The sequence below is a fragment of the Nuphar pumila genome, chromosome 7 (assembly GCF_984573655.1).
Source record: "Nuphar pumila chromosome 7, dmNupPumi1.hap1.1, whole genome shotgun sequence".
In the NCBI taxonomy this organism is placed as follows: Eukaryota; Viridiplantae; Streptophyta; class Magnoliopsida; order Nymphaeales; family Nymphaeaceae; genus Nuphar; species Nuphar pumila.
Window position 1 is genome coordinate 19750461 of NC_143255.1, and position 12520 is coordinate 19762980.

Genomic DNA, 12520 nt, shown 5'->3' on the forward strand with positions numbered 1-12520 from the left:
ATGAATATCCAAATTTGATGGATATCCAAAATCAGTTTACGTGCGAAAAAGCAGATTCGGTATGATCTTTTTACTGTCCAGATTTGAATCTGAATTTGAATCCGTTTAACCAGCATCTCGATTAGTCCATTATGGTATTGGCTACAACGGACCCGAATCCAAACCGTTTACATCCCTAATCAGGTAGAATACGGATTTCATACAGGCTGGGCCATAGCAAATCTGTATCTGAATTGTGCTCTGCATCGAATACAACATAATTTAATCTAGATTGGAATTTGATATGCTCATACTGGACTGGAGTCAACGAGGAAAGGCTTAAAAAGAAGGTTTGGGGGTAAAAAACAAGAGGGTTCAATTGGGTTGGATTTTATTTGGAGCTAAATGTAGATCCGATAAAATAAAGATTCGAATGCAAATCCAAACCCGCAAGGCTCCAATCACGTAAGTCTGAATCTGATGCAAATACATTTTCAGCTCCTTTTTTAAAATCCAAACCCGAAAGCAATGTTCTTGATTAGGAGATTCAAAATAATCCGATCTATAGAGGTCCGTGTCTCATTTTTCAGAAGGGTTCGGCTCTGATCTGGAGCCACACTGATTTATAGCGGGTCGAGCGTGATCCAACCCGTACCAAATCCTTTGCTTCCTTACTTGGGTTGGGTCACAAACCCGATCCATAACGTCGAACGAACTCCACAAACTAAAACCATTTTTCTGCAACAAATATGCGAGGAGAAAGGAGCGCGAAAGGAAAAAAATGTGGCCTCCGAACGATTTTCCGGTAAACCCCTAAACCCTTTTTTTTCATTTCCACCACCCGTCCATCTTTTTATTTACATCAAGGTTGTTATTCTTTAATTTATTCATTTTCTCTCCCTTTGCAGTATATACCGACCAACAAAATCTCAGGTCCCCCTTTCTCCCGCCATTTTTGTAAATATTATTTTTCATATTCTATGATGATATTGTGTATTCTTTAGGGGTCGTAATTCGATATTTATTTCGCTTGAAAATTTGCAGGGAATTGTATTTTTTTTGTTTTATTTTAGGTTATTAACATCAGAACGTTGTATCTATTTGGTTTACATAATGGTTTCCATTTGTTTTGTCTTCAATTCAAGGATTTATTTGATCCGTGAATCGATTACGGTTTCTATCAGTTTACTTGTATGTTGATTTCCAATCCTTTTCGGGTCGTAATGGATGCCTCTAAGTGGACATCTTCTGTAAAGTTTAGGCACCCGTTAGTTTGCACAGCCGGTAGATGTAAATCATGCAATTGATCGGATTCGATTCTGGGTAGCGCTTTTCGCGTTGTTTTCGTGATGTCTATTGGTGGCCTTGCTCTTCGATTAATAGGTGCTTCAGTACCCACAAGGCCAAAAAGTGTTACTGATTGAATGTGGTTTCACCAATTTAGAATTTCCATGGCAATTGGGAAGTTCGGCTTTGATTTGGCTCGTTTGCCAAGCATATAACCTGCATTAGTAAAATAATTGACTTAAAATTATCCATACTTGCAGTTTGGTGCAGTCATTTTACTTTAACTGCATCACATGGGCAAAATATGGGATATCAATTCCTCTTTATCTTTATTATTTTCCTTGCTTTTCTTACGTATAATTGATTCAGAGTTCTATATATGGTGATATAGCACAGTGAGTAGCGAGCAGGAATCAAGCATTTGTGTGACATAGCAGTTTGGTTTTGTATGGTGTTCATTGTGTCAAGTTTTCGGCGAACTCTTGTTTTGGAATCCATCTTTGAACTTGAATGGGCGTGTGTTTTGTTGGAATTTGTATTGATTAGTGGGATTTAGTAAGTCAAGTAATTTGGATTAGTTGTCTCACTGCCCTTTAGTTCAGAGTCTTCAGGCCATAACTTGAGCCAAGTTCAGTCCAATACTCCAATTGGGCTGCTGAGATTTTGAGTTGGGTTAGCTGGACTCTCCGTAGATATGTGTTAGCTTGGATTTCATATGGTTGGTTGATTTCTATCATTGATTCTGGTTATGGTTGCAGATGATGATGCTGATGACATTGGGGAATTTGAAGATGTTGTGTATTGTGCTTCTCTGGACAATTTTGAACGTCTGTATCAGAACAAGCAAAAGGTATCAGATCTAGGTTTTGGGAACTTTAGATGATGCAGTTTTTCTTCTCAGAACATGTTTGTTCATATGTAACTGGGACATTATATCGTATTTATGTGATGCATTGCTGCCTCATGTGACTTTCAGAAAAGCTCGTTGGTTTTGTTCTTAGAGAACTGTGAATTCGCTGGCTTTGTAAGGAAGATGTGTGCGTAGAATAAAAGATAGTGACAATATTTTGACTTACTGCTGCATGGTGTTGCATGTTCATGATAACAGCAATCTTTTTTTATTTGTACAAGTTATGAGAAAAATGCATAGTTATTTCATTGCATCGATTAATGTAGCTATTTGTTGATAGGGTGAGCATTTGGCTGCAGTCCGGAAGGAGGTGCATACAGGTAATAGCCTGGTTTGGGTTTTTCTCTTTGATATTTTAATTCTTGTGATTCAAGAATGAGAATGATTGGGGTTGAGGAATAGCAATTTGTCATACAGTCAAGAAATAACTTTGTATTTTCTTTTCATTTTCAAATTATTCTGTTTTTTAGTTTATTATCACCACTTTTATACCTCTTTCAAGGTACTTTAGGATAAGGTTTCATTTTGTGACCTGAATCAAATATTTCCTCCAAGTTCTGTTGTTTTTTGTTTTGATTTTTGCAACTGCAAACTATACATTTCTGTTCTACAGAAGTATGACGATTTATGTTCTGGCTTTTCAGCAGACAAGGTGATTTCCAGAAGCATTTATCCAGAGCTAATTACAGGAAAGATAGCATCTTGTTTGGTATACCTAATGACAACATGGTCTTCTTTTCCTATGCATATGGTTGTCATCTTATGGGTCATTGTTATTTGGTGAATTTTTCTTGGTTAGGTGGACTGTTCTTCACAAGAACTCATTCAAGAACTTGATGTTCGAGACAAGGGAGTTGTGAATTCAGAAAATGTTTTGTTGAATGGTTCAGATGAAGAAGCAATTTCAGATGAGGTAACTGTCAAAAGTTGTTAATGTTTTTTAATTTGTGACCACAAGTCCACAACTTTGGTCTCTAGTATCTGTTATATGCTATGTCACATGGGTGCGGGTGCGGGGGTGTGGCAATATATATATATATATATATATATATATATATATATATATATATATATATATATAATTTGTGCAGGGGAGGGGTCGAGCCCCCCTCCCTGTGCCCTCTTTGTGTAGGGGAGGGGTCGAGTTGATGAGTTGTGGAGCCTGATTTAGAGTTTTTGCCCTTGCAGAAAGGGGGGTCCTAGGGCTCCCCCTAGCGCGGGTCCCGCTGAGAGTATTTTTTTTTGGGGGGGGGGGGGTTATGTTTGAGACCCGGTTTCTTATGGATCAAACCCGATTCGTTTAGGACCCTGGGTGCGAAGAATTTTTTTTTTAATATAAAAATTGGACACAAATGACTCTGGGTGCGGTCAACGCACCCAGGATCGGGTTGACCGCACCGGGTGCCGCACCCACGTCGTGTCGATGCGGGTGCGGCACCCGGTTTGCCGAGTCCCTGTGACATAGGTTATATGTTTAATAAAGCTATGTTTTGTACAGTTTCTTTTATCTATGGCTTCATAGATTTGTGACCACCCCTGTTTGAATTGATGGTGGTAAGTGGAGGAAATTGAGACTAATATGACCACCTTTTTAGTGTTGTATCACCTATCTGTTCCTCTTGTTACTTATGGTGTTAATGTTAACATCTTTTTCTTTTTACTTTCATGAAATTGGGCACTTTTTACTTTTGGAATGATGTTTGAGACAGTCAATATCTTTCTTTTTCTATATGATTTTCATTTTTTGCAATAAAATTAGCAATGTATAGACATCTTGATTGCTGCCTATCTTAATGCACCATAGCATGCTTGACTCTGTCAGGTAATTGCAATAACATATACTTTGACTTAGAGGTGCAGCCCTTTCTTGATCAACTCTTTGTACTCTCAAGAAAGGACCTGTAAGATCTTAAAGGAAAAAAATTAAAGGGTTTTTCAAGTTTGCATTTTGTCCCTTTTGGAATCTGTTTTTGTTTCATTTACTCTCTTCCCATGTTGTTATGTCCAGTAGGGTTTCAACTTGTAGAATCTGATCCATATTAGGTAAAAGATGCATCTTGTTTGCTCAGGGGGAGGAGGGGAAGGAGAGAGCATGGGATAAAGAGGGATGATAATTTCCTGGATTTTAGTATAGGACCTGATGTCTGTACATGTTTGGGTCTTTAGTAGGAGCAGTTGATAGCTTCACACAGGTGCGTGTGCTTGTCTGTCAAATATCATAATAAGCTAATAAATACCAATTTAAAATTTGCACACCCTTGCCAAGAACCCACTGTAAGATGTTAGTTGTATACATTTTCATGACTTCAATTAAGTCCTTTGAATCAATTTTTTTGTGTTCAAACATGTTGAATATCATATATAATGTCAGATTCTACGGTATGACTGACCATTTTCTGTGGCATGAGCATGCACTAGTTTATTTTATTTTTCTGTATTCTCTGCAATTTGCTTGTGCTGGTCCTCAGAATGCTGAACCAGTCTCTGTGGTTCATTGGAAAAGGAGAACAACATGCTTCCTGGTCTTCATACCATTCCTGGGGCTACGAGCAACCAAAAAAATTTGAAAAGAAGTCGCAGGACTGAAAAAGAATATGTTGTAGACGAACAGTGTACATGGTCTAGGGTTTTCCAAGAAGCTGAGGAACTTCTCTTACATGGAAATGTTGGCAGCTCCTCCTCCCATTCTCGTTGTACTGGAGGAGAAGTTTTTCAGAAAGGTGACTGCTCATGAATGTCCTGGTGCAACTGATGTCCTCAGTGCTAGATCATTCTATCAGATTCTATCATTGTCCTTTTTATTATGTAATTTGTATTGTAGAAATTAATCTTCTTTATTTTCTTTTTATTTTGATATTAAGCTGGTTTAAAACTACCAAAAATTAGAATATTTGAGGAAAATATCAGTATTGCTCTATTTGATAACCACTGACTGTCATCTGTTCTTGTTAGGTAGCAAAAGAAAAACCAAACTTAGGTTTTCTTTTCGTCCACCATCATGCAAGGAAGAAATCACTTGTTCTTTGGATCAGAAGTTTGGAAATGCCATATCTTCTGGGGATCCTGAAGTGCATAATGGACTTGAAGATCTTGGAGAAATTGCTTCAAATTCCATGGTTAAACTTCTGGAATGCCTCTGTGAACAGAATGATTCAGCACAGCTACCTTTTGACATGGTCTTCAACAACTTATTGTTTGAAATTTGTAGCATCAGTGTTATCCTTTATGTGGTGCTGAGTATTTGATTGGACCTCTTGATCCTGCAGCCTTGTGCAGTAACAGAAAAGAGGAAATGGTTGTTGGAGAGGACTTTAGCCTCCTCTGGCTATGGATTGAAGGAAAGTGAATGTCTACAAGAACTCCCAGATGATGGAATTTCTGGTGAGGATGAGGTAATTTCTGTAATGTTTATCATCTTTCATTTTATTCTCAGCAAAAGATTGCATATACTTCACAAATATGTTATGATGGAATTTTATGCTTTAGAATATAATTTTCCACACTTTTTTTTGCACATAAAATGTGTTTATTTATAACCACCTGCTGTAAATAATTACCTAAATTATTGATATAGGGTATTGAATCCCTCAATGAATGTGACCCAACTTCCAGTTTTGCCATTGCATCAATAAAAGAGAAAACAATGGCAGATCATTTTATGGAGGTATTCGATTTCACTGCCATGAACAGTGATGACAATGTGATTTCCCACAACAAACAGAGGGGGTGAGTCTAAATACCTTATATTTCACTTCCCTTTGAGCTGAAAGTTGGAAATATATAACTGCCAACCATCTAGCATATTGTGTAACTGCCAACTATCTATGTGCATATTTCCTTGCTTCATAGGTTTGGATATTTTGGGAGGTTACAACAAATAATGCTGGGTGAAAAAGAAAGACGGATGAAATTTTTGAAGCAGGTTGAGGCAGGAAGAAATTTCCAAGGTAGTGGTTAACAAGTTGGTCACCAGCTTTTTCTTTTGTGTGACCCATGATATTGAAACTCATAGAATGTAGGACAAGCATGTGCATGTAAATGTTTTTCCATCTTGAGAAAAAATGGCTTGTTAACCTACAATTGGTTGTTGTCCTCACAGATGAAATGAGATTCTTTGACGTACAGATAGTTGCAAGATATTTCGAAGCCAAACTAACTGTTTGTTGCTGTTTACTGGCTGGAAAAAACCAGGTTTCTTGATGTTTCTAATTTTAGGAGTCATGCAGCATTCTCTTTTATGTTTGGAAATTGCATTTCCCATCTGTTTATTGAAGTCTCAAATCACTGATTGTTGATACTCCACTCATTTAATCACAGCAAGTGGCATTTGCTCTTTGCGATAATCTATAATCCAATAATGAAGGACTGAATTTGGTTACTTCCCTCCAGTCTTTCATGTTATAAACTTTATAACTGTATACATCTGCATGCATGATTATCTTGATTATGTGTAATATAAGTCTTGCATAATCAGTATTTGTGCATATAACTGCATAGTTTGCATGCATGCATGAGTCTGTTCATTTTTGTCGATAGACAACAAAAGCGTGAGTGCAGCTTGATTGTATGTCATCCCTAGACCAGCTGGCATGCATGTTAAAACATGCAGTATTTAAAGTGCATCATCATGTAATGGGTTATATGCAGTCCTTAAAGCATGGGATGTAGAATTATCTTGTATATGGGCCTAGTCTGAAAGGTATACCAAGGCCTGGACTGACAAAAAAATTGAAATATTTGTAGTCAATCCTGGCACCTAAACTTCACGCTTCAAGTAGATGGGTGGGCACTGGACTACATGCTGTCCTTAAAGTATGAAGTATTGGTGATATGTGTATGTAACAAGAATCTGGCCTGAAAACCCTGAATGAACTGTTGGAAATTTTGAAATATGTGTAATCAACTAGCTCCTAAACTACAGTATAAATGGGGTGGGGCATTTTCCCACTAGTTTGTTCTGAGAGAGGAAAGGCAGGTTCAAGTGGATCAAAGCCTGGTGGATTAAATGCTGTAGGGTTGGACCGAGAAGCATCATGGGATTGGTTTTTTATTCCACGTATCCATTTAAGGAAGAGCATTTGCATCGCATAGTGTGGGATTGAAGAGCACCATATGATTGGTTTTTGAGTCCATGTATCCATTTAGTTAAGAGTGCTCATGTATGATCCTTATCATGCCTACGTGGGGGAAGGCCAGATTCAAGTGGTTCCTAAAGCCTCATTAATTTGATATGAGAGTCATATCAAGCACAAGTGCTTTAGGTGTATCCTGTAGGTGAATTTGGGTAGAACCAAATAGAACATAAATGGCCGTGGTAGCGATGTCAATTAGAAGTGGGTAAAATCCTGAGGGCCATATCCAGAAGATGATACGGGAGAATGCAGGTTGGTTCTCCTAGTGACAAATGATCTACTTCCGGCTGCTGCACCCTCATTGGAGGGTATCCGAGATTTAGATATGTGCCTACATTGCTGGAGTTTCTAAGAAGAGAGGGAATCATGATTTAAGTGACTGAAACAATAATAGGCAGAAAATGCGAAATTAGAGGGCACCTTTAAGCAACATGATGGCATACACATGCATTTATTTTTTTCTTAGAGGGTAGACTTATAGATTTGCTAATCGATTCAGCCTGTATTACTCATGTATGTTATGGATCATGAAAATCCAAAAGTGTTCAGTAAGTTTCCTTTGACTTCCCATGGATGGATGGTTTCTCTCTATTTCATTAAAAAATAGCTAAATTTTTTTTTGCTTGATTTTCTCCATCACTGTTGTTCATCTTATCTGCATGCCCCTGGCATTAACACCCAACCAAAATTGGGGTTTGATTTCAATTGATTGGATGTTTGTAGGCAACTACCAAATGCCATTAACACCTAATAAAAATGGCATTTTGCTGGCTGGGATCTTGGAACTAGGGTGCATAGAGAAGAATGATTAGTATTTCCATATTTTATTTGAAGATGCCTCTCTAGTGCAGTTTATCCACAATGTTGATTCATTGGAGTACAAATCTTTGCAGTCTGCCAGGAAGCCTCCATGGCTCCATTGTAGGTTGTAGTTCATGACATGGAGGAAATGGCCATTTCCGCTCCTTTCTTCCTCGATGCCCCTTTCCTTAAGTTCCCCCAGCACCCTGGATCCATAGACTATTTTATATGCCTATGCTCCATATAGCAATCCTAGATTTTTGGATAATCCAAGGGAAAAAAACCCTTCACTGACTGCACATTTGCTGGCCTCTGGTTGGTAAAACCCTTATGGTCCCCACTGCCCACCGGGGAGTACACCCAGCTTTGACCTTGAGGCAAGGGGCACTGCCCGTTGGTTTCAAACTTGTGACGTCCCATCAACTTGGTGACATTCAAAGTCGCCCCTACCAGATGAAGGGAGCTATTGTGGGCATAGTAATGCTGCTTTTTCATTTGAGGCATGGTGGAAGCATATTACGTCTGCCTTCAGTTTGCCGTAAACCTCATTTGCTGTGTGGGTTTAGTTCGTTCTACGTTTTCAATATATGAACTAGTGATATCCTGCCCTTACAAGCTTTGCATCTCAGTTTACTGCATGCCAATGGTAGAAACGTCAAGTTTTGAAAAGTCTGTGTTTGTGTATCATTCACATTTGTTGCAGAGCTCACAGCACGTGAAGGGCTTGCATAATCATGTTGATGATGGAGAAATGGAAAATAGAACAATTGTTTTCAACTCAAGGATCTGTGACAATGTTGAACTAAAGACTGGAAAGCTGATTCGAGTTCATGCTCCGTGGTATGGTTGCTTCTCATTCATTCCATCTTTTATACTGCTGACAATTACAGTTAACCATGTGTCTGTGTGCACGAGCGTAGGTGTGTAAGTGTGTGTTTATTGTTTCGTATTTTGCAACTTGTTGCTATGTTGCAACATAATTTGCTGTTTGGAAGTAAGAAGCGTGAATGACACAAACTGTTTGAACTTGCTAAACAGGGAAGAGGTGCGTGCGGCAGATGGCAAGATGGTTTTCTTATGTACTTACTTTTCAGATATTTTGACATGAGTAGTCAGTTAAAAGGATCAACATACTGTAGGTTGTGAAGTTTCCTGCTCCTGTTTTGCTGGAAAATTTCAGACCGGTTAATCTAGCGGTTAAACATGGTGAAGCAAAGGTACAAAGATGTAAGATGACAAGGTACTTTCTTGGTCTCAATCTGTGGGTTTTGTCCTGGTTATGGCTGATCGGTTTGGAGCTTGCTGTTGACTGTGGATAAACTTTTTTTTGGCATGTGGTAATTTAGCTCTGTGAACACTGTTTGGGGTTAGTGAGGTTACGCCGGGCGAAGGTTGGAACTAGGGATGTCAACGGGACGGATCTAACACGAATCTGAATTGGATTAGTAGGATTTGTTAGCCAAAACCAGATCCGATTTAAAATTGGATTTAGATTGGGTAATAATTTTGCATTGAAATCTGAATCTGATTAAAACCTGAATCCAACTAAGATCTGAATCTGTTTAAGAGCAAATATTGGGGTTTAGACTTGTTGAATCTGTTTAAGAGCAAATATTGGGGTTTAGACTTGTTGAATCCGGATTTGGTTTTATCTTTTTCCCATCCCACTCTGAATCCAATTAAGTCAGATTCGGTAATGCCTACATCCGACCCGTTGACATCCCTAGGTGCTACTGTGCAAGCATATTGTGTATTGTTTAATTTTGTAGGGTTGGAGTTAGGTCTGTCAAGGGTCATGTTTATATTGGGTACTCTACCCGATCCAAACCCAAATTCCTGGGTATGACCATAAAAAGTGCTGACCTGAACCTGACCCTAACAATAGGGAGAGATCGGGTTTGGGTTATGATTTTTGTTGGATACCCTATCCGGGTCTGTCTTTTTTGCCTAATACCCGACCCGACCTGAGTGTTTTATATTAAGTAAAATTAAGCTTCTGCAATTATACAGATCTGCGTTTAACATTTCATTTCTGTGACTTAGCAAAACCTGAACCCGAATCCAAACACGACACTTTGTTATGTGGGCTGGTTCGGGTTTACCCTAATGGGTTAGATACCTAACCCATTGTCTCTAATCATATTAAATTCATAAATTTGCATTTAAATCATATTTATGTTTGCCCAATCTGATTTTTCCTCCAACCCCAGTGGAGCTCAGATACGATTTGAACCCAAATTTGGGCAATTGTTTTTATAAATGGCCCATACAGCACTATCTAATCTCTACTCGAACAGACTGATTCCGAACCCACTTTGTACCTGAACTCCTTTCGTACTTAACCCGTTTTTGTACCCAACTCAAATGGTTGTTTACAGTATGTACCAAAATTACCTGCTCATGGACCCATTTTTTTCCCGACGATGAACCTCGTGTATCCAAAACCCGTTTAGTACATTATATGCTGCATCATTAAAAATAACAAAATAAGATTCTTTTATGATAAATAACTTTATTAAGCAAGAAAAAATAAAAATCTTAATAAAATTCAAATATTTTAATCTCTAAATTTTTTGCATGTTTTTTGTAGGCTTTTCAATTTACTACTATTTACAGGGAAATCTGTTAACATGCAAATTTGTTATAGGATAATATCTAACTCGATTAATAAAAAATGAGTCCATTTAATATCTGATTCATTTCTCTGTGTATCCACTAACCCTGTACAGGTCTATCTGACCCAAATCAAATTGATTCAAGATCCGTTTATACTTAACCCAATTAGGGGTGTCAACGGGTCGGGTTTGGTTCGTACCCAGGTGGAACCAGACTTGGACTTCTGGTATGGTATCGGGTCTGGACCTGGGTCTAATCTGATCCATTATAAAAAAAAAAAAACATACCCAGTAAAACCATATTTTTTATCATTTTTACATTGAAAATTTGTGGGTCTTAAACGAAACTTGGGTCGGATCCAGGTCTGGTATAAAATCTCACAAACTATACTTGGGTCCATGTATTAATCGGACCTTTGGGTCCGGACCTGGGTCTTAATCGGGTCTTCTTATTTATCACCATACCCAGACCCTATAGGGTTTGGTTCAGGTCAGGTCCGGGGGTGAACCAGGCCCGTTCATACCCCTAAACCCAATGTATATCTGAACCCGTTAACCCATATGGATTTATAATCTTGTTTATATTAAGATACTGACTGAGTTTGGATACACGAGGGAAATGCAAATTGTGGTCAAACATGTTAACCCGTATTGGTCTACAATCCTTTTCTTTTTCTTGAGAAAAAACAATCAAATGATATCTAAACTTGGATCAAATTGGGTCAGGATTCAGTCCAATTTCTGGATCCCATTAAACACAGGGTCTATTTAAAACCCAACTTGTGTAATCTTAAGCAAGATATACCTAAATTCATTAGCCCATGAAGTTCCACAAATTCTGTTGTACCCGTATTTGGACTTGGACACGAAGTAAATTGGTTTGGGTTGGTTTTTAATTTGTAGACCCGATTCAAACCGTGTTTGGCAATGCCCGAGATGAATTAATGTGTGAACCGTGATTTTTATGGATTTTTTGTTCTTTTCTCTTGAATCTAACTGTGTATGGATGTTATCTACATGCTTGGTTTTATAAGAACTCACTCTTGAATCATTCTATTTTGATGCCTAAATGAGAATTTTTTTAAGCTTTAAAATTGATGACTCATAATTTTCATAAATATTCAAGCATTCAAAAATCACATTTTTTGATAAAAAAAAATACATGATCCAATGGTTGATTCCTAGCAAATCTACCATGCCAACCACATCCGTTGGAATTGCAAAAAAAAAATGTTAAAAATGCTCATATTTTTAGTTCTCATATTTCAGTTTTTATGTTCTAGTTTTTATGTTCTAGTGACTATATATATAATGCTATGGTTATGCCTACTTTTTGTTAAAAATGTTAAAAATGCTATGAGTTCATTTTTCAAAGAAACTCCTCCCTCTATAAGAAATATATCTTTTCATAAGGCTTACAGACATCAAAACTCAATCAAATTTGATGTTTAAATAGTCAATTTGATAGCTCTTGTAACGTAGATCATCATGGTGGTCTTAGATTTAATCATACTTGCATGGATCAGTCAGAAAATGTAGTCAATGTCAAAAGATATTGATTTTTGAACTGCAATTATGCATGAACTTTGGTTGACAATAAAATACTCAAATCAACACTAATTTGGGCATGTAGATAATCGATTTCGATGCTCTTGAAATGAAGAACGTCAAAGTCAATATTGATTTAATCAGTAAGCTACTAATCGGCTGAAATTTCTTCCATAATAGTAATGACATTGATCAGAGTATCCCACCCTATGCATTCACTCTGTTTGAGATTAGATCAAAAGACCAAA

The 12520-nt window shown here is 37.7% G+C and overlaps 1 protein-coding gene across 2 annotated transcripts; it reads left to right on the top strand.

Annotated features, from left to right (window-relative positions):
• The first annotated feature begins 738 nt into the window (after positions 1-738).
• Positions 739-9392, top strand: LOC149831414 (kinetochore protein). Of its 2 annotated transcripts, none has more exons than XM_090012057.1 (14): positions 739-784; positions 888-912; positions 2025-2116; positions 2457-2496; positions 2821-2885; positions 2976-3089; positions 4680-4896; positions 5129-5352; positions 5443-5568; positions 5751-5902; positions 6026-6123; positions 6276-6367; positions 8813-8949; positions 9148-9392. In XM_090012057.1, exons 1-14 carry the CDS (start codon positions 761-763, stop codon positions 9215-9217), a joined length of 1476 nt encoding a protein of 491 aa, XP_089868183.1. In that variant the 5' UTR covers positions 739-760; the 3' UTR covers positions 9218-9392. The 2 variants fall into 2 exon arrangements, with proteins under 2 accessions (XP_089868183.1, XP_089868184.1); XM_090012058.1 differs by having other exon boundaries at positions 2824-2885.
• The last annotated feature ends 3128 nt before the right edge of the window (positions 9393-12520 follow it).